This window comes from Rhyacophila brunnea, unplaced genomic scaffold (assembly GCF_057557595.1).
Source record: "Rhyacophila brunnea isolate RB1 unplaced genomic scaffold, BYU_Rbru_1.0 scaffold_17, whole genome shotgun sequence".
NCBI classification, from domain to species: Eukaryota; Metazoa; Arthropoda; class Insecta; order Trichoptera; family Rhyacophilidae; genus Rhyacophila; species Rhyacophila brunnea.
The window spans coordinates 14932173-14954450 of record NW_028232827.1 but is presented as its reverse complement, the minus strand read 5'-3'; the positions used below and the strand labels follow the sequence as shown (position 1 = coordinate 14954450).

Genomic DNA, 22278 nt, shown 5'->3' with positions numbered 1-22278 from the left:
TTACAAGTGTGCTATTTTTCTCTGATCTCTACAGCTTACCTCTTCCCAAAAGTCACCCTTCGCCACTGTTATAGGCGTTACTTACCTAACTTATCCAAAATACATTAATGTTGGTGGGTAACCGTTTTGTATATCGCGGTATGAAACCCTGGAGTTGAATCAAATTGAATCAATGTTTCAAAATCCTATTTCAGATTAATCGACACGACTTTGAAGTCCAAACTAACCAACTCATCGTATTTTCATCCGAGATAAAATTTCACTTGAATAAACCCCTGCTTAAATTTATGAAAATCGTAATTATATTTTACAGCTGTTATCAATAGGATTTTTATGCACACACAACTGTTCCTATACAAGACGGCGAAGTAGAATTGTCGGTTACACCTCAAGATAATATTATAGCCAGGTGTGCAGATCACACGAAATACTTAGGGCGAATTATATTATTTACGAGGGACCATTGAATAAATAGAACCCATAGAAATTTCTTCTGCTTTGAGATTCGCTTTCAGTTAAAAAAAAATATAACGGTTTATATTTTCCTACAATGTACATACACGGGGCTCAAGGGAATTGTATGTAATAATTTATCAAAAGGGATTTATTGTCGACTACACGCGAAAAGGTCTGTAATGCACGAAAAAAATAATAATTATGGCATGTCAAATAAATGTTAGCCTTACTAAATGCAAGCTAATCGTAGTTTTTTTATCTATATTTTCGTGCTAGGACGAATGTTGATCAGAAAGTACATGTAGATATATCATTAAATTCTTGTACTTAATGTTTTTTTTTGTTAATTATAAGCCACTATAATGTGTATCCCCAAAATAGGGTAGTGAGATACCTTTTGGGTGTATCTGTAGAAGGTATAATTCTCGAGTGTGGAGAAATATGCGATAAACTTAAACACGTTTAAAAGAATACGGTTTTCGCAATAATTAGATACATATGTATCATAATATGCATTAAAGTTTGTCACGTAAACGTAACGCGCATTCAATATTGGTAATATTTGAGGGTATTGAGCGGGATATGTATTTCTTGCGTTATGGTCTGACCGTTATCGTTAATGTATCATAAATATCATAATGTCATAAATGTTAAACTCTTCCACTATCTGTCAGTGATTCCCAACCTTCTTGGCTTGGCTTAACCCCCCCCCCCCCACCTGGCCAACAATTATTAGGCTCCAGCGCATCTATTCTATACACAAGACTGCTATCGGCCGCCATCGGCGGCTATCGAGGGTAGTTTTTCATATTTTTGTATTGAGGTATTATAATTTTTACAATAAATTAGTTGTAATTGTTACAATAAGTGCTATGTATTGTGTTAACAGCACGTCTCTTGGCTGTGCTAACTTTTAGAGCGAGATAGACAGTTTTGACTGTTTAGACGGCTAACTCATTGTAACAAATATAATACGTCAATACAAACATACGATAAACAATCCTCTATAGCCGCCGATAACAGTCGTGTGTATAGAATAGATGCGCTGATATTAAATTTATAAAATATACATGTAAAGCAGTAGGCAGTTATATACGAAGTCCAAAAGAGACCAAAACAGACGACCAAAACTTAAAACGACCAAAACAAATTCTTACTATTTTACAAATTTTTCAGTGTTAAAAAGCGTTATTAGCGCCGCAGGCGAAAATTTTGATGAGATAGTTATTTTATCATACTTTTTGTTCAAATCCAATAAACACACTTACTAATAAATAACATAATAATAAATCTTTAATTTTTCGTTGTAACTACAACATTGTCATGCAAATTTTAAACGCTTTGACAGAAATAAAATGAACAGCGCATAGTTAGTAGGTGATGACATGTATACTGACTACTAGAATCCTCGATTTTTACTTTGAGTTCAAAAATATTTCATTAGCCCACGTTAAAACATTTTTACTCTTATTACCAAATTGGTTGGTAGGTTTTGTGAGTTCTCGGGTTTCCCATCCAGATTCCATTTCTATGAGATATCAAAGTAAAATATTCAGAGTGATTTTGTTTACCCAAAAATATTCTAGCAAGTAGTACCTACCTATACAATACGCCGTACTTGATTTCATTGCTCTCATATTATCGCCCACTCTAAAACGTATACCCAGGCTTGTACAGTATAATTTAATTTGATGGAACTGGAAAAAACTGGAATGAAATAAATACTTAATCCAAAACATATGAAAATAATATTTTAACGACTGGTTAGTTGCGAATTAGGTTCATATTATTATCAAACAAGAATAATAATTCATGTGGCAACTAACAGGGACAATGCTAACCAACACGATTTAGCAACAGTTTACGAGTAACCGTGAGAACAGATTCTTATATGCAGATAGATATTATGAGATATAACACAGAACAGGGATGGCAAACCTTTTTACGAACGCATGCCAAAATTTCCCAAATAATATTTTTCGACTGTCTGACGTGCCAAGCAGTTTTTCGTGGGGAAAAAAAGTTTTTTAAAGTTTTCTAAAAAAAATAGTTTTTAAGAATTCCATTAAAAAAGTTTAAAAATTACAATAATTGAGTTCTTGATATTCTATTATTCACCGTATTTCTAGCCGAAGGCATATATTTTATTTTTTGAATATTTGTCTTGTTTTCAAGATTCTCAAAGAGATTGTGGAAGCATTTGAACAACTCTTCTTTAATATTATATTCTCCACCACTGAACGGTTTTCCATTTTTAGAGATTATGTTCCAGTAAAACTAACAAGCAGTTATTATATTTGAATGACTGCCGATAATTAGTTGCATAAGGTTTTTTGATTGAATATTTTTATTTTTAATTGCCCGATCCTAAGGACCGACCTATGCAATTGTATATTTACATTAAACGTAATGATTATCTTGAAAAAGATTTGTCCGCTATTTTTTATACAATGCGATTTTTCATTTATGCATGAATTTCGTCGTTTTCGTTTGCGCATCGATTGGTAAACCTAATATGAAGAACCGAAGAAAATACACATGCATATGTCGTCATTATTTTTAAAATATATAATCTCTATATATATAAAAATCTCGTGTCACGATGTTTGTGGTCGAACTCCTCCGAAATGGCTCGACCGATTTTTATGAATTTTTTTATGTATATTTGTTAGGTATGAGAATAGGTCAACAAGTATATTTCATACCGCTAGGTGATTAGGGTATCTCTATCCAGAAAATATTTCTTTTATTTTTTTGAAAATTTCTTTTTGTATTTTTTTTTATTATTTTGCATTAAAAAATACCTATAACCCCAAATTTTCACTTTCCTACCCCCACCCTCGCATTTTTTAATCGCGATTTTATTATTTTTGTATGAACAAATTTAACCGTCGTTCGTATTTCAAACAGAACGAAATTATTTATGTTGTTGAATGACAGATGGCGCTACGTCCGAGAAGAATTCAAGAGAAGCGTCGCGTCATTTTGACATTTCATTCGGCATATCACAACGCAGTGCGTGCAAAATTTTGTACGATTTATTTTAATTTATCTATTTTTATGTGCGTGTATTACAGTGCACAATGCCATCAAGACGCAAGGGGGGCCATTTGGGCCGTCGAACGAATAAAGCAACAAACATGCAAAATAGTAGAGCAGAAAGAACAGACGAACAAATCCAACAAGATAACAAAAACGTGCGTGTAAGCATGTCGCAATTGCGTGCATCCCAATCACAAGAGGCACGAGCTGAACGAAATCAACAATGACAATTGGAACGGAGCCAAGCGCACCGGTTCGTAGTTAACACACGCAGAGCAAATGACCGACAACGCCAACAAGTACATCGAACATTTACATCCGCTTCGTTCCTTCGTCTCGCATTCGAGTACGAGCCAGATATTGAATATTCCGCTCATCCGAAAGTGCTGATTGGTGCTATGGAAAAAGAATGTCCCCATTGTCATGCGCTCAAATTCAAACATGAGTCAGCCGGGATGTGTTGCGCATCAGGAAAAGTGCAACTACCAGAAGTTGAAATACCACCAGAACCATTGAACGGCTTGCTCATCGGCACGGTTCCAGATTCAAACCTGTTCCTGAAGTCCATTCGCACATTCAATTCATGCTTCCAAATGACTTCGTTAGGAGCAATAGAAATAGGGTCAACAATTCCATTCTACGTTCAAAATCAAAGGCCAAGTATACCACAAAGTAGGCTCATTGCTGCCAATGCCAAACGAACCACATAATTTTTTACAAATCTACTTCATGGGCGGTGAGGACATCAATCATGTGGATGCACGTTGCGGCTACAATAGACTCAATTCGCCTAATGCCAGGCGCATCGTCGGCGAACTGGACGCCCTGTTGAATGAGCACAATGAATTATTGAAATTCTTCAAAGCACACATGCACGAATTGTAAAGTGACAATCACACTATTGTCATCAATCCTGATAAAAACACCAGCTGGAGAGCACGTGCGTCGATTCAATGCGCCTGTTGACGACATTGCTGGAATCATGGTTGGCGACCGCACATCGACGTGAGAAATCGTGATTCGAAGAAGAAACAATAATCTGGAGTTCATCGCTGACACACACCGTTCATAAGACGCTCTCCAATAGCCGCTAATTTTCTGGAAGGGACAAGACGGATATTGCATAAACATTGAACAACGAGATCCTGTCACAGGTAATTCATTCATTATGAACATCATTACTCATTTTGAATTGATAAAATGAATAATGGTTGATGTTTTTTTGTTTTTATCGGCGGTCATCGTCTACATCGCTCTATTCCTCTTTCTGTCATATATCCCATCCCCACACACTTACGATACATTCGTTATTTTTTATTTAACAACCAAAATATTCACTAGAAATAATTTATATGGCAGAACAACGTTTGCCGGGTCAGCTAGTAATATATAGTAGTAGTATATTTTCTCTTCAAAATGAAACATTCGCGTGCCAGGCAAAATCATCTCGCGTGCCACGAGTGCCATAGGTTCGCCATCCCTGACATAAACATACGTCATGATTTATGACAAAGATTGTTTCTTGTGTGTGATTTGACCTAGTACGTAATGGTCGAAAACGTTTATTAGCAATTAAAGTGGGCATTTACGTTAAAAGTTACAAACACGGTTGTTTCTATTTAAAAATTAAGATGAAAAGGTGTGCACGATATAAGATTACATTTTAGCATTAATGATTTTTTGAACATTAAAACCTACCTACTAAAATAATTGTAATTAATTAGTATTATATAACCATCTGCTAATTATGGATTATCTTATATTATGTTACTTGTATTTAGGTACCACGACTATGTTTTGCAAACATTTTAAGCATAGGTATATGTATTTATCGTCGCATCAATGCAACAGTAGGATAATCTGCAAATCATAGTTTGGAGATAATGGCTGTTTTGTGTTTTGCAATATCTTAAATATGATGTATTACAACACACAGTTTAAGAAAAGTGTTACTTTTTTGTATTGTTTTAGAAAAAAAAAATATTTTATGGTAGATGTAATTATAATTTTAAATATTTCACAGGAAGGTTGTTATTGAGAATAAATAATACACATTACATTATCCTAGTGTTGCATTGAAGTATGTTATATTATTATTCCGTTTATTTTGTGTAGTCAGTAAGAAGGAAAATGGAGTATATTATTAGTATTTTACATAAACATTATAATTAATAACGGCATTTTATTTTTTATTTCAGAAACATAATATACATAATTAAACAAATGTTAAAAAATGGTTCAAGTCATTTAAACAAACTATGAAAATAAATAAGCATACAAAAATTTATGAAACCACAAAAAATAATAATATCGTATGTTAATTAATATTCGTTGTCTGATTGTACATTTTGAATAGTTTCAGTAGGTATCTCTTAAATTAAAAAAAAAAAAGAGATAAGATAGGATAAAGTGACATTGGTCACACGTTGCTTTTAAAAAACGATACGATAAATCTGTGCAACCGTAGGACAAAGCGCCCCATGTCATACTGTTGCATTAATAGTGCATTAATATTTTTCCCAGTGTCACAGTTGTCGACACCCAGTGTCACCAACCTACTGTTGCATTGATACGACGTTATGTACGTGGTACAATAAGATAACATTGATACAGGGAACACATAATTAATGGGAATTGAAATAACTAACGAGTGTGGAGTAACAGGCAACCGATCTCGAGTGTGGAAGAATATGGGATAAACTTAAACACGTGTCAAGAATACGTCATTCTAAGCTTGTCATTCGTTCTGACAACTACTGCTCTCGGTTTATGCACTGACGCTCATTCAATATTGGTGTATTTGAAGATTGCAGCACACACTATATTGCACGTCTATAATGTGTTTCATTTTCGTAGGATACTCACACATTCAAAACCCTGCTTCAAAATGGAGTGTATTGGGGTATAGATAGACTATATGAATTATAATTATTAATCTGTTATGTCATATGTGCTAAGCAACCACAGGGTTAACATGTAATTTTGAAACCGTACACAGTGTTCCCATTTTTACAATTATTATTAATTTAAAAGTTGATACAAATAATTATAGTATTTCCGCCAGAATAAGTACGTGTTGTCTGCGGTAGGTACCTATATCTTTACCGGGCTATCAATTGAAGATACAATATAACATATTATTCTCTCAGAATCAGGGTTACCAATCATCAATTTTCCTTTCCGACAAGAATTTTAGAAATGTTCATCTAATGTTAATTTTCCTTTATGAGACAAATGTCAGCGCTTTTATTAGGTCTTCCGAGTTGCCAATTAAAAAATCCTTTCCGTACATAACGTACTTGGAAACTTTTGGAATGTGTTTTTTTTAATTTAACTAACTCGAAAAAGATTCAACCGGAATCCTGAACAGTGGACGATTGGCAGCCCTAGGCAATCGTGGCGATATGCTAATGTAAAACGTTATAAAGTGTCATCGTTCCGGTCACTCACAATATAAACCTACCAAAAAACGAGTAATTACAAAAAAAAATGTCTCCACAAATGACGATATTTCATTAAAAATATTCTTATCGTTGCGTGCAAGTTTTCTTGCGAAAATCAAATCTATTGAATACATTTTGAAACGCTAGGGCGGAATTCACATAAAAGCCGTCTACTTAGGTTACATATTTTATTAGTTATTATTTTAAATATAATGTGTATCAACAATTTAAATCGAGTAGGTACCTATGTAATCAGCGTTGCCAACTTAGCGCTTTTTTGCCAGGTCTAGCATTTTTAGATAGGCATATCTAGCTTGCAAAAAATGCATCTAGCTTATGGCGTTTTTATTAGCGTTTTTCGATGCCTTCAACAGTTTTAAATGTGCTGAAAATAAGCTAGATATTTAGTTTATTTATTTTCTTGCACATCAAATTTCTGAAAATCGGATCTTTAATGAAGGTAGATCGGTACTTGAAAAATAAAACAACACAATGAAACAATAGGTGTATTTTTGTCGTTATAATGACATAATGGTATCAGATATTATTGTGTAATGTGTGCTTAGGCATGTGGCACCGGAATGACGACTATCGGCGATTCCACTCTCTGGTATTACCTAATTATTACTTACCGTAGGATAAATTGATTAATTATTTTTTGTCAATATTAAAATGAGTTTCTGGGAAAATGTGGTGTGATTTTTACCCGTATATCCATTTTTTTAAATTATTGCACATTTTTTTCGATAAGCTAAAAGGGTATTGAAATTTTATTTGCACATAATCAGCGTTTTTTCCTGCCAAATAGCATGTTTTTGTCAATGACAGTAAAGTTGGCAACACGGTGTGTAATATATTTATGTTTCCAATTGTTGTGTGTGGCGTATACTATATCCAGGGAACTCAGAAATATAGGGAACTGAAATACCCAACCGGTAAGGCTATGCAAGCAACCGATCTCGAGTAAGGTAAACTTAAACCGCGTGTTCAGAAAACGTCACTCTAAACTTGTGCGTCGGCCTGACAACTACTCCCAGTGCTCTCGGTTTTATGTTCATTTAAAATATAAAATGGCAATCTGTTCAGTAAAAGGTTGTAGTAGTGATACAAATATGAAAAATAAAAGAAATAGTGCAACTACATTTCACAAGTAAGCATATTTTTTTATTATTTTGAATATATATGTCAATATCGTAACATGCATTAAAATTTATTTTATGCGTGCTATTTGAAGTTACGCACAAAAAATGTTATATGCATTTGGAAAGTGCGACGCACACTATTGTATGCATATAATACGTGTGTTTTGTTCGAATAACAGGGCCGCATTTCAGACGGAATATTAGATAATATTTATTATAATCAATTATATATGTTTTCGTTTATCATAATGGTTTATACAGTTGCATATGCAATATGCATAGGTAAATGTGCATTTATTTACTGTCAATATTCATTTTAATCACAAAATGAAGAGATAAACACACAAATTACAAAGTTTAACGATTTCAAATATTTTATGAATAATTAATGATATTATACTAAGAATTGACTTTTGGCATAACAGATTTCCACGGGATCAAGATCAAGATCATGTTAGGTTAGTATTGTTATAGTTATATAGTAAAATATTTACTGTAGAAAATTATATTTGAATTAGATGTCGATGGTCTGAATGTTACTTTCTATTATCAAGAAATAACGTAAACACATAAGTATTGTATACATATATAATGTTTATAAAGGGGCTGTATTATTTTTTATAATTATTATTTGTTTCTTTATTAAACACCATAACAGGCCGTGAAGCCCAATAATAGTGGTAAAACTCCCAGGCTTAAGGAATTTACATATTAGATTATGTAAATATATTTTGACTTCACCGGGATCGAACCCAGAACTCATCATCTGGGATGGAAGGCCAGTACCTTACGCACTGCCGCCGATTATGAATTAAAAAAAAAACACATGGCTAGCTATATTATTTCAAATTTTAAAACTACGTCGACATACCTAATCTCCGTCGGCATTTTGACATAGCCATGATCTTTTTATCATTCCAAATAGGTACCTTGTTTTGGATATCCATCTCGACTACCATAAGCAGACACACAACCTTGTAATTGCTGACTATCACTTTATTTTGAAGTCATTAAATGTTTCAGTTATGTATTATTGCTCACCGTAGATGTATTGTGTACCTACCTATATTTAGTCGGAAGGGAAGTGATAATGCCATGTTTAGAGAGATCTTCCATTATACATGCGACAGAAAAGTCAAAAAAGTTGATATTTGGTTTTTCTCCCTGTCTCGATTGAATAAATCGTGTATAATATTTTCTTATTTACGTCCGTACCGTCGTTTTTCATATTTGTATACGAAAAATGAATAGCGTGCTAATAGATCTAGTGCTTCCAACCCTGTTTTTACTGAAACCTGCTAACTGGGTAACCGCGGATATGTAAACTAACCGAAAACCGGGTTATTATTATATAATTATTAGTAGGTATATGAACTAAAGAGACAAACCGCGAAAATAACATGTGAAAGCTTTTTCAAAAACGTCGCGTCGTAACAAATAATCAACAACTCAGTCTTCACTCAAGTAATAAAATCGCCTGCCTAAATTACTTTATTACTTACTTACCCTTTAAATGGCTTACTTTTATTGTTATTGATATAGTGTGAGACAAATTCCATAGAATAAATAATAGCGCGGCGGTCTTTAAGGATTACGCGTGGCTTAGATATCCACGGCAAATCTATAGAGCTGTGGGATATCGACAACTGCTTTGGGTTTTTTGCTTAATCCCCTAAATTGAGTAGGTACACGTCTTGTCTTGCCCGTAAATAATTTTGTTTGTATACAAATATATTGTAAATAATGTAAATAAGCAAACTAACCGCTAACTGGATAGTAAGTAATTTTCCTCTGGTTAATAATAATTGGAAGCCCTACATGGGTCCCATCATTTTTGTTTATTAGATTGATTTTTTCAACCCACACCATTAATAAAATGTGTGTTTGATGGATGACAGTAAGTTAGGTATAAGACAAAATGTATGCTTTCTGTTAATATATTATTATAAATGCGATTAATGTTATACCTATATAGAATTACCTGTTGTATGTAAATATTGCTGTACTTATCTTGTTATTACTTAATCTTATATATTATGTGACGTATAAGTTGAATGGGATTTTTATAATTATATTTAATATTTTTCATAATTATTCTGTACAATGTGTTATTTATGTTCATTCATTTCATATAAATATACTTTCTAAAAAACCAAATTAATATCCTTTTTTTAATTTCTAGAAAGTATATTCCTAATTGTGTGTGAAATTAATAAGTATGTATGTTAATTTAAAAACGCGTTAAAACACTAATATTAGTAATATGTAAGTATTTAAAATATGTTTCGTATTAAGTCTTTCTACTGAAAGTAGTCATCAATAATTCGGCTCTGTGCGTGCTACGAAGGTCATTTTTTTTGCGTCCACACATTTACTCACACTACTAAAATCCTGCTTCACTTTCAAACGTTTGTAGAATAGGAGATCGGAGTTCTATTTATTTTCTTTTCTGTGACTATATCTATCCCGTTTATAGTGGAGTTGGTTTTAAAAAACTAATTCAATCTTAATTTAATTTAAATGAAAAGCTTTAGAAACAATGTGAAATATGTCTAAATAACGACCGATTAAAAAGATAACAAAAGCATTATAAGGTAATAAAACAAGCTCATGTTCTTTGTGAACAAATTAAGGTTCAACGAAGGTGAAATAAAACAGGTGCGAACCGCATACAGCAGATAGCAATTTGATAAAGGAAGATAATTAAAGCGATAGCGAAATCGCATTGCATTCCGTTTAATAATAATATTGCATTACGACAAGTGCATGATTATGACGTCGGTATAAGTCGGTTAGTAGACATAATCTCAACATGTATTGCAAATTCTTAATGAACACTCAAATATAATTCGATGTTGGCACCTTGGGTGAATAGAAAACATGTCCTATTATTATTTAATTTGAGTTTTTGTTAATTCTATAATTCTAACTATTAATAACTTAATAGGTACATAAACCAGTGAACACAAAGCATAAAACCAGCTTCAAACGATCTAATGACAACGTTTAAGTTACCATTCTGGCGATGTGTTTATTTAGACTAGCTGTTAACATCAATAAACTGGTGTTATTTCGTCTACAAAATCAGATATCATATAAAAATTCATATGTTCAAGACGCTGATTCGACCAATACTGACTTACGGGTCAAAGTGTTGGATTCTCTCTAAGAGGCCATCCATGGACTGAATCCGTATGCGGTTTAAATCCGTGCGCTATACTAAACTTATGATTTTTGTTCATTAAAATATATTTTCACTAAATGTGTAAGTGTAAGTGTAAGTGTAAGTGTATGGTATAAACGGATATGATCAGATGCTTACTTATGCAGAACAGAAAAGATAAGCTTAGTATGGCACCCGGTTCTAAACCGCGTACGGTTACGATCCATGGATGGCCTTTAAGACCGATGAGCGTCCACTCAATATATTCGAGAGGGCGATGCTACGTAGCATATAATGGGCCCATACTAGAAAGAGAAGAATGGCGTATTCGGCATAATATGAAATTCCACATCCTCTTAAAAGAAGAATAATCTCCGCATTCGTTAAACTTGGTAAGCTCCGATGGACGGGACATGTAGCAAGAATGGACAGAGGAATGCTGGCTGCCAGACGGGACGGTCAGAAGTCGAATCGCAGGGCCAGACTCCAGTGGTTCGGTGGTGTCAACGGATTTGTAGGAGCGGCCGACACCTGGAGGACAGTGGGGGAAGATAGAGGAGAAGTTCTTGGAGGAGAGGACCAGCCCTAGGTTGTTAGGCCACTTGATGTTAATATCAATATAAAAACATTCTTTAAAAACCATTATATGGGAGTTCTCTACCACGTAAACACCAGTTCATTTAATATACTATGTGCTTACAGTTTAGTTGTTTAGTAAGAACTATCAATTAATTAGTTCAACTATAATAAGCAGGTACCTATGCAATTCCTCAGTTTTTTGCCAATGCACCATTGACCACAATATAATATAGCAAATAGGTGCCTACTTATAAAAAAATACAACATACGTTTTAACGATTGACAGCATTTGATTTTGTACTTTTTCGTAATTAATATCGATTTTAGCAACCCGGGATTTGCCTCTCGACATCTTGAGGCTGTATTTATGCAGTACCTACTATTAAATTCTAAATAGATTGAATATTATTAGGTATTCACAACTATTATAAAACAGTAGTAGGAAATGTAGGTATATATATATATATATATATAGCTTTACAGCTTTTGTATAAGTCATCGAGCAAATAAAATATAGTTTTACTTGGAAGTAGGTGGAACAGGTACGGCCGTGTCTTTTGCTTGCTTACGTGTCCTTTTGCAATGCACGTCATCGGAATCCGCATAAATTCCTTTGAAATGTTCTATATGTACATAATTAACAACAATACTTTGTTTTTTTCATCTTGTATAAGTTCTGTTTTATTAATTGATTTCAAGAATCACGACTTTTGTGAGAATTAGTTTTTCGTAATGTATAGATATAAACTGTTCTTTATGTAATTTATTATTGCACCACCGATGTACACCGTAAGGTGACCCGTTTGTTTGACTACAAGCCGTAGATAATGTTGGTTAGTTTTTAAAAGTCAACTAAACCCTACCTAAACCAAACCATAATAGTTTAGGTATGATTTGGGCGATTCGACAAAAATAGTGCACACTTTTCCAGTCATACTTATTTGTTTTCGTTGAATTAAAAATACATAATATTACAGATGGTGTATTAATGGGAATATTACAAAATATCTAAAATGATGTATGATTTCATGGCATAATAATTTAAGATATTTTATAGACAGACAACTATTGTTCGACTATTATCAATTAGGGCTCGGTTTACGCAGGGCTTAATTAATTTTGAAAAACTAACCAAAACTACCTGCATATTATTGTAGTCTTAGTTCAATGAAAACACGTATAGGTAAATCGTTTTACAGCGGCACCATGGGTATGGCAAATGCGGCTTGCAGTTGTAGTGGTATTGTTTGCTAGCATTGAAACAGGCATTGTCGCAAGCAATTCAATACACGCGCGAATCGCCTATGGTGCCACTGTAGAATGATTTAAATATACGTGTGACTGACAAAGTTTAGTGTGCACTATTTATGTCGGATCTTAACAACCTACCTCCACCCTTCGCCAATGATAGGTGAAGACAGTGGCTAATATCCATTTCTCGTAAAAAAATCTAAGAAACATCTTCATAATAAATTCCTAACATACATACAAAATAACAATGTTAAATTACATTTATACTAATTATGTAATCGATAGAGTTCCATTATGATTTTATATTATTTTAATGAATTTTTAAATTATTTTGAATAAAGAATGATATATCATATTATTTCCCACACTTGCGATATCGAATTCGCTAGATAATCAACATAGTAGTACCTATGTAATATGTATGAACATGACAGATGTGAACCGAAAATATTGCCCCTTATTTAAAAACTGTAGCCATTCGATGTAACGTGCAAGATTATTCTTCGTATAAATCTCCTTTTATTTCCATGCATTCAATGTATTTTTATCTTTTTATATTTAGACGCTGCAGCCAATCGAAGAAGTGAGAAATGAATTAGATCTTTTACAGCACACAAAAAATCACACGCTTTCTCGTACAGACAATTTTAAATACAACATTAACTGAATTACTAATAATATGCATCCTCAGCAAAATGTAATAAAAACATTATATTGTTTTGTATTTTTTTTATTGTGAGATTGTATTACTTTATTTTGGAAAGGTCGTACATAGGTACTACACGAAAACAATGAGAGATTATAATATTTAGACTTAATATGAGATACCTACAATGTGTTCATCTTCAAACAAGTTCAAATTGAAAAAACTTCGTACAATAATAGCTGTGCATATAATTACCCGTCTACATTAGTAAAAGGGGTAAGGTGAGAGAAAACAGACACGTAAACGCAAATTCTAAATTTAAAAAATAAACTGACACGCAAATAAAGGAATTGTCTATTTTAATCGGGTTGTGAAGTGATGGGATACTCTCATAATAGTTTAACAGATGCTTATAGTGCAGTACTAGCATATCACCACAACCAATAATGTTGACAGGTGGCACTACCACTTGTTTTTTTTTTGTAGTACAGTACCTATATACTTACATCTAGTAATGTACATACAACTTAGAAAGCCATATAATATTTCCGAACAAACCGGTTACTTATATACATACGTACTTGCATTATGCAGTCGTGCAAGAGTGTAATTTTATATTATCTATGAACTAAAAACTAAATTTGGAAAATAAAGAAAACAGTGGGCCAGCCGTACGTCGAAAAACACATTTTATGTTCAGAGGTTATTTGCCTACTCCCACATACTTCTCTTGCGATGTCAGAGAATATTCGAATGAGTTTTTTTTAAACATGCGATGCGTTTCCAAGTTTCATGTAGACATACTGCTTTGACGTCTGCACGAATATTGAGTCAGCGACGAGGAAACATGCAATTTGATAACCTTTTTACAAAAAAGAAAAATAACGGATAGTCAGGCTACATACGAAACAGAATCGTTGTAACTACGTATAGGACTAGAAATTTTATTTAAATAACTTTTTAAATTCATATGAATACCTAATTAACAAGACGACGTCACTCGGACTTGTAGTGATGTAAGCAAATATACAAAACATACAGCATAAAATTATTATATCAAACATTTAAAAAATATACCGCTGCATTGTAATATAGAATTGTCAAATATGGAATCATAAATATGGAGCGAATTGTAAAATACAACGACATCCTATTTGACAATGAACGTAGATTGAATCGGAAATTTAAATATTCTTTGTTGAGCTTCTTTTATAACATATATTCGTATTTGAATAATAACCATAGATAACGTTCCATTTTAGGAGCAAAGATTATAATATCAGATAGCTGATAGTTTCGTTTCCATAATTATTTAATTTAGGTAGGTAAATAATTTAATAACCAAGTTTGAGGTGAGGATACTTGAACAACTGCATAAATAAAATAATTTGCAACATGTTGAAGTAGGCTAAATAGATTCTGAGTAGAATTTAAGCATTCGTTTACAACCTATATAACAAGCTTTCTCCCATATCGTGAAACATTGCTTAAGAGTTGGGTAGCTATTCTAAACTTCAAAATAATGATAATAGTAATTATCAACATCAATGATCCTATTATGAAAGCTTTGAATTATTACATAAATGCACGAAAGTGCCAACGTGACAGAACCAATTTAGTTGGAAGCCATGTAATGAAGTGTCAAACGAACGTGATGCGTTTCTTTTTTTTCACACCAGAATTAATATTATACCTATGATATATAAGTAGGTATATGAAATCTTTGCGCCTCTGAGACAACGATAATCTATATTCTATATTATAGTCTACACTCAAAATAAAATCGGAGTGTAATAATGTCAGTCAGTCTATTTTTTCGGTTATAACTCAAAAACTATTGGACCATTATTGATGACACTTGTACAATTTATAGACTAAGTATATTGTTGATACAAAATTAATAGATAGTTACGTCGATTGTCGATATCTCAAAATAAACTCTTCGAAAAGAAAGTAATAGCGCATGTACATGTGCATTGATTTATTGACACCAATAGTGTATAAATTCAACTATCGCGATAATAACTTACCTACTGTTTACACAAGTGTTGACTTTCTCGCCAATCACATTCTTCAAGCGTAATCGAGACGCGATGTTGTTATTTTTATGGTGCTATTTGACTGGTTGTGAAAATTTAGAAACGTCAAAAAAGCTCTACGCGGGGAAGTTTGTTTTTTTCCCGCAGGTTCACCATTATCGTTCTACTGCGCATGCGCATACGTCATGCAAGTTCCAACGATCGCGTAAAAATTCAGAGCTACTGAACTTTCTTGATCCCCGCATGCAATCTTGCAACTTACACATTACTATGTGTACCTATATCAATGTTCACTTTTCCATTCCGTATTACACGCAGACGAAGTCGTGGGTAATTACTAGTTATAAATAATTGTACGTATCCCTCGGCATCAACTATTTTATTAGATAAACCTGTTACCAATACTCCACATCTATCGATTGACCAAGCACTAAATCAGGGATGCGACAGGTGTGTGACATTTAGGATCTAGTTACGTCGCTGAATTTTGATACCGCGATACCAAGTTTACGATGAAAACTATCAGCTGTTCACAACGTAACCATGTAAATTATGTCGAAAAGAAACAACACGACATTATAATATCGTGCAAATAAATTAATAAGTAATGTGCAACACTGAAAATTCGTAAATTGTACAGCGCCCACCTACCGATACAAGCAATGCAGGTAGGTAGGTAGGTACATGCTTAATAATATACTGTCTACAAGACATCGTATTGTGAACATTGACAATAATTGAAAGAATTCATATTAAATAACTGTATTTTTTAAGTACCATGGACTGAGTGAGAAATGATTTTTTTGCAGTTTTCCAAATTCTTCCAGAACCCCAGTTCGAATTCACTTTACTTATACTAGCAAAGGCAATCTCTTAAATCTTTTAGGCTTTTGTGTCGATGAACTCTACAAATACAGTGTTTGAGATCATAAAGTAATAATAATTGACACAAGAAAAAAATGGTAACCTTTATAACTACGCCATTTTTTTAACAAAACAACGTAGCAAAGGGGTGCCGAAATGCATATTATATTACAAAGCAGATGCGTCCATTCGATATAGCGTTATGGTGGTATTCGGTTAGCAAAATTATGTAGGTACCAATTTATTAACAATAGATAAATATAAAATATTAAGAATGAGAACGCGGGTTTTTATAATTCAATTTATTTATTTGTTATTTTACATATTGTGGACATTGCGAATTATAAATTTAAGACGTTCAATACATGAGATTTAGAAACAAAGCAATATTATTAAAACAGTATTAGGTACATAAAAAAGAGATAGATCAGTATTAAGTGTTATTCAACAGTAGAAATACCACCATTATGTAATACATGTATTCAGTAAGTCGTAAGGTTTTTAAAATCAAGCTTGTATGTGGAAGCGACAAAAATATTGCCTTTGCGTTTTGATTTTCTACCTTTGTGGACTTTTAATAAAATGAACGTAAGTATAAAAACCGCTTGGAACCCTCGACAGCGTTTAAGATATTTTGGTTTGAAAAAGTTTGAAATCGATATTGTTTTATCATGGATAACCACATCACTTTGAATAAAATGATTAAATGCAATTACGTTTGCATGTGTGCTATTCGTATTACAGTCTTTATGACGTTTTATTAATTATTGAGCTCGATATAAACGTATTTTTTGAAGTCTGGAGCCCTCCAAATACTGAAAAAAGTTTTCCAACCCGTGGTCTATAGAGACGAACCTTGCATACCTATTATATGAGTAAAACTGAAAAAAAATGAACTCCACGAATTTTAGCATTGTAGTTTCAGTTGAAACAAATATCATACATTTGTACCTACTTTGAGATTTTTTGCCAGAGCTCTTAAATTAAAAAAACATTGCGCTGTTAGTGTTACAAGCATTGCATATTTTTTTTTATACAATAAACCATTAATATTATTTAGAATATTTAGATGAACACCAATAGATAATACTAAAACACACACTAAGCACACTAAAAACTTTCTAGAATCTCCATCAAGTGTTTTAATTCAAATAGCTCATAATATGAATATGTCTAACTAGACTTCATAGTTTCTTAACCTTTTTGAGCCGTGACCAAAATATTTTTTTAGGACTCCGTGCAGTGTCTTGTGTCGAATTATTAATTCGAATCCCGGGTTTGGCAAATTCACATATTGTTTTTTAATTGTGTGTGTGGACACTAATATGTGAAGGAAGTGCCTAATATAATATATTTCTTGTAAAAACAAAAATCTAGGATCGAACGTGGTGATGTAAACGTAGTGTTAAATAGTACAAAATTTTGTATTTATATTGGTAATAACATAACATCGCATTAATGTGAATCTAGTCTGCGGAGAATGTAGAAGGACTAGAAGGATAGCCACGTTACCGGTGGGATAAATAAATAAACAAAATAAGCTTCAATGGCCTTTCAATTGAACAGAATGTGATTGCGGCTGAGACGATAAGGGCAGAATAATAGATGAACTCCGTGACCTTTGGCATAAAAGAATTTCATTGAACAGTATAAATAAGTAGTACCTAAGTACGTGCAGTACACAATACCGGAGGTGCCACGAGGGACCAAGAGCGTGGCACTTTGAAACTCGAGTTCGGAGAAAGCGTAGGTAGACAACAGCATTTTATCAATGGACATGCAATACTGTGTTCATTAATATCTTGGTTGAAGAGTTCGGAAGAGTGGTTACAGTGATCACTATACTTCTTCACGCATGGCGACTATGGGCAGTGACGTCACGTGGGGGTAGCCAGGTCATTATAAAGGGCGACTAATAAAATACTATGAAGGAACGAACACAAATATATTTTTTAAAGCAGCTATGAAGCAAATGATGCGGTCGTTTTATCAGGGAGTAAGTATCGACATCCTAATTTAAAAAAATATTCGAATCATGAAAAATATTGACAACATAATTATTGTTATACATATAATTATACCCATTGTAATATATCATATTCTAATGGCGGTTTATCGCAAATGCAAAAAATTGACAAAGAGTGCCTCCAAACCTGTCAGCGCCACAGACCTCCACGTACTTACCTAAAACTACCACTGTCTCATAGTGGGTTTCGTGTAAATTATTTAATTGTAAATATATGGTGGGTATGTCAAGTTAAAGATATTTGGTGTAGGTACTGACTAGTGACTATGGATAAGCAATAATTAAAAGGTTTAATTCTGGTTTGAATTAATTATCTCGTATTTACAAATTCGTGGGTATACGCAATTTGCTTATCTAATGAGTTCGACACTTAGAGTAGGGCTGTCATAATATGTGTATTATGATCAAGGACTTCTTTTCGTCGTCGTTTCCCATTAAAATGGCGTGGTTTTGTAAACTCTTGTCAGAAGTAACAAAATTATATAATTTTGACATAATATATCCATAGAATAATAGTATAGATTGATGCAAAAAAGAAATCCCTTACATCATTATTCTAGAATGTCGGAAGAAAAAATAGGATCGACAGTGCGGATGACATAGAAGATCAGATCTGACTCTCTCAGAAAAGCTAGTAAAAAAAAATCTCTCGAACCTGACTCTCCGGCTATGAAAAGAAAATTTTTTCAATTAGTCGCTCAGAGTAAATAAAATATTTCATTCTGATAAGATTCTCCTCGTTTTTTTGCGCCAAATACGTTGACTTATCACAGGGAACTCAGAAATAATGGGAACTGAAATACATAACGGGTAAGGCGATAGCAGGTAACCGACTCGAGTAAGGAAGAATCCGGGTTAAACTTCCACACCCACACGTGTCAAGAATACGTTTTACGTCGAATACTGAAAACTGCTCTCGGTTTATGCATATACGCTCATTTAATATTGGTGTATCACACACACTATTGCACGAGCATAATGCGTGCTTCATTTTCGTAGGACACTCCCACATTCAAAACCATGCATCAAGATGCGGCGTATTGAATATAGCCTAACGGTATTCTATTTATTATCTGTTCTGTGACTTATCAGTTAAACTACTAATCTACTTAAATCAATTTTTAAAAAGTCAATTATCCCGGGACGTGAACTGTCAGGCGCGATGTTTTTTTCTAACACGGTTGCTCATTCGTTTTAGAGCGAGATAGAGTATACACAATTATGTGTAAATGAGATGCAGCGATTTTGAAAATTTACCGTAGTGTCGTTGAGTATACAGCAACATAATAGTTTTTTTTAATATGTCAGAAGTACTTGATTCTAAATTCATCCAATAAGAAGCTCCAATTGGATAAAAAATCCAATTGTAGATTCTTATCAAATATATTTGGAATCAAGTAAGACGTAGTGCTGTGTGTCCCCTGCTTATAACGGTGTTGTCAATTATTGTAGATGCCTTGTATACAGAATTGCCCCGAGTGAGAACAGTGCTATTTTGAATCAAGAAAAATAATGTAAACGTGTTACTATATTAACTACATAGAATAACCCTGCATGACGCACAATGTTTCTTAATTTCAGTGGCCACCGACCCGATTTGTTTTCAAAGGAAATAATATGTAAGTTAGAAAAAACATAGGACCTGGAAAAATTAGAAAAGTACAGTAAATCTGATGATGGAATATCGTGAAAGTTAGTTGTAGGAGCTGGATTACAAAGGAAGCATTGAGGCAAAAAAAAAACGGAAAGAAAAGTTAAAAACAAATTTTGAGTTTAAAAAAACTGGAAAATAAAATGAGGAAAATAAGTCTATATTATCAAGACCAAATTATTAAGTGTACTTGGTCCCGAAATTAAAAAAAAAAAATCGACAACCCTAATCGTAGTTACAGCTGATCGTCCATAACAATTAATCACGGTCGCAAATTAATATTCTGTAACCACTGAAGGATTGCATCAGAATTACGGTGCGTGCTTTGCAATTCGAATTAGATATGTTTGCGCTGGGTCAATCTGTATTATAATTATTGTAAACTGGCTTCATTCAAGTTGACTGATTTACATAACATAATACAGCGTAGATGCGAGATGAACTCACAGGATAACCAACTGTACAGAATAAAACAACCTCACAGCTTCGCAGGATGTCACGCCGACGCTCACATCCGGCGAACGGAGGTTAATAAAAATAAAATAGTATGTAAAACCAATAATCCTTGGCAAATGAAAATGAGAACACTAGAGAGAATTAAATAGATTTGTTACAGTTGTTAAAACAATTGAATCGCTCTGACAAAGTTGTATTCGGACCAGTGTTGCTAACCGTACTATAAGTATTACAGGATTTGTACTACAATTTTCGTCTGCGTACTACTGCGTACTACCTACGATATAAAACAGGTATTATGGCACGCCTTAAATACTATAATTTTGAATATCGGAAGAAATACGCAAAAAGTACCTACTAAAATTTCGACATTTTCGTTCTATAAATTGGTGCAAAATACTATAATTTCGCAATATAAGAAAATTTATAGAACTTGGAAAAGGTTCTTCAAAAAAACGTAAAAAAAACCCTTGACTTTGGTTTAAAATGATTTTTTTTAATTCGATTTTGGTCGGCCGAACACTGATTCGGACGATCATGAAATGTTTTTGTTTGATCATACTGTCTGCCAAAAGCGTACGTACTATTACCCCAGCATCAACAAGATTATTGGGGGAAAGGACTTTCAAGGGGAAAAAAATTAAAAAATGTTTAAAATCAGTTTACTTAATTGCTGTTGAAAATCGTCATATATAGTGGATTTCCACCAACTCAACGCTAATTGTAATTCACTATCGTAATTGAACGTTTTCGTGGCAGCGTTTGTCAGTTGCACCTCGATAAGTCGTGCCTGATTTTATAAGGAGTTTTTTTCAATAATTTTATTATTCGTGTCAAAACTGACTTTTAACACCTACAAACTTATTTTGAATAACTACTCATGTGCAACTGCAACGGTCCCATGCAAACAACGTTTTGTACAGACACAAAAAAAACATTCACAGCCATCCAACAAGAGAACTTACCAGTTGCATAAACAGTTTGTCTGTTGCCGCCATGCTGATAGCTCCTCGATATAAATTAGTGAGAAAATCAGGCAGTGCCAAGTGCAACGATCCTTTAACCAAAGAATCTGATGATGAAGTATTCCCTCAATGATCCCAAACGCAATATTTTTAACAATATTGTATTCACCTTTCTCAACTTGTAACACTGCACAACGTTGGTACACTCATTCAAAAAAAGAACGCAAAGTTTATTCGTTAGTTACCGTTTCAGTTTACAAGTGAAGAATAGGCACCAGATTTTTGAAATTAGAACTTAGAGATAGTCATGCATTAAGCCAGTTAGTAAGATTATCAGCTAGTGAAGATAGTGAAGCCGACACCGGATTTTTCTTTGAAGATCGTTAGGTCGGTGGTGTTAATACAAGCGGCATGCTTACATGGCATCATGAACCTGTAAATTGAAAAAACAAATGTTAATTTTGTTAATAGACACATAAAATTGAGACGTCATGCAAATATGGAAATTATTAAATTTGGAACTGTATGAAATTACATTTGGTCGCATTAAAAGTA

At 33.3% G+C, this 22278-nt stretch overlaps 1 protein-coding gene across 4 annotated transcripts in view; it reads right to left on the bottom strand.

Moving 5' to 3' along the window:
• Window positions 1–22278, bottom strand: part of LOC147073746 (huntingtin-interacting protein 1-like) — an 87119-nt gene that overhangs the window by 41075 nt on the left and 23766 nt on the right. The window contains exon 2 of one of the 4 annotated variants that reach the window (XM_085944775.1): window positions 21724–22156. The exons of 2 other annotated variants lie outside the window; for them this stretch is intronic. In XM_085944775.1, the coding sequence (XP_085800901.1) occupies window positions 21724–21756 (33 nt within the window). In that variant the 5' untranslated portion in view covers window positions 21757–22156. The remainder of the gene's footprint in view (window positions 1–21723; window positions 22157–22278) is intronic. One more of the 4 variants, XM_085944777.1, reaches the window with a different exon arrangement.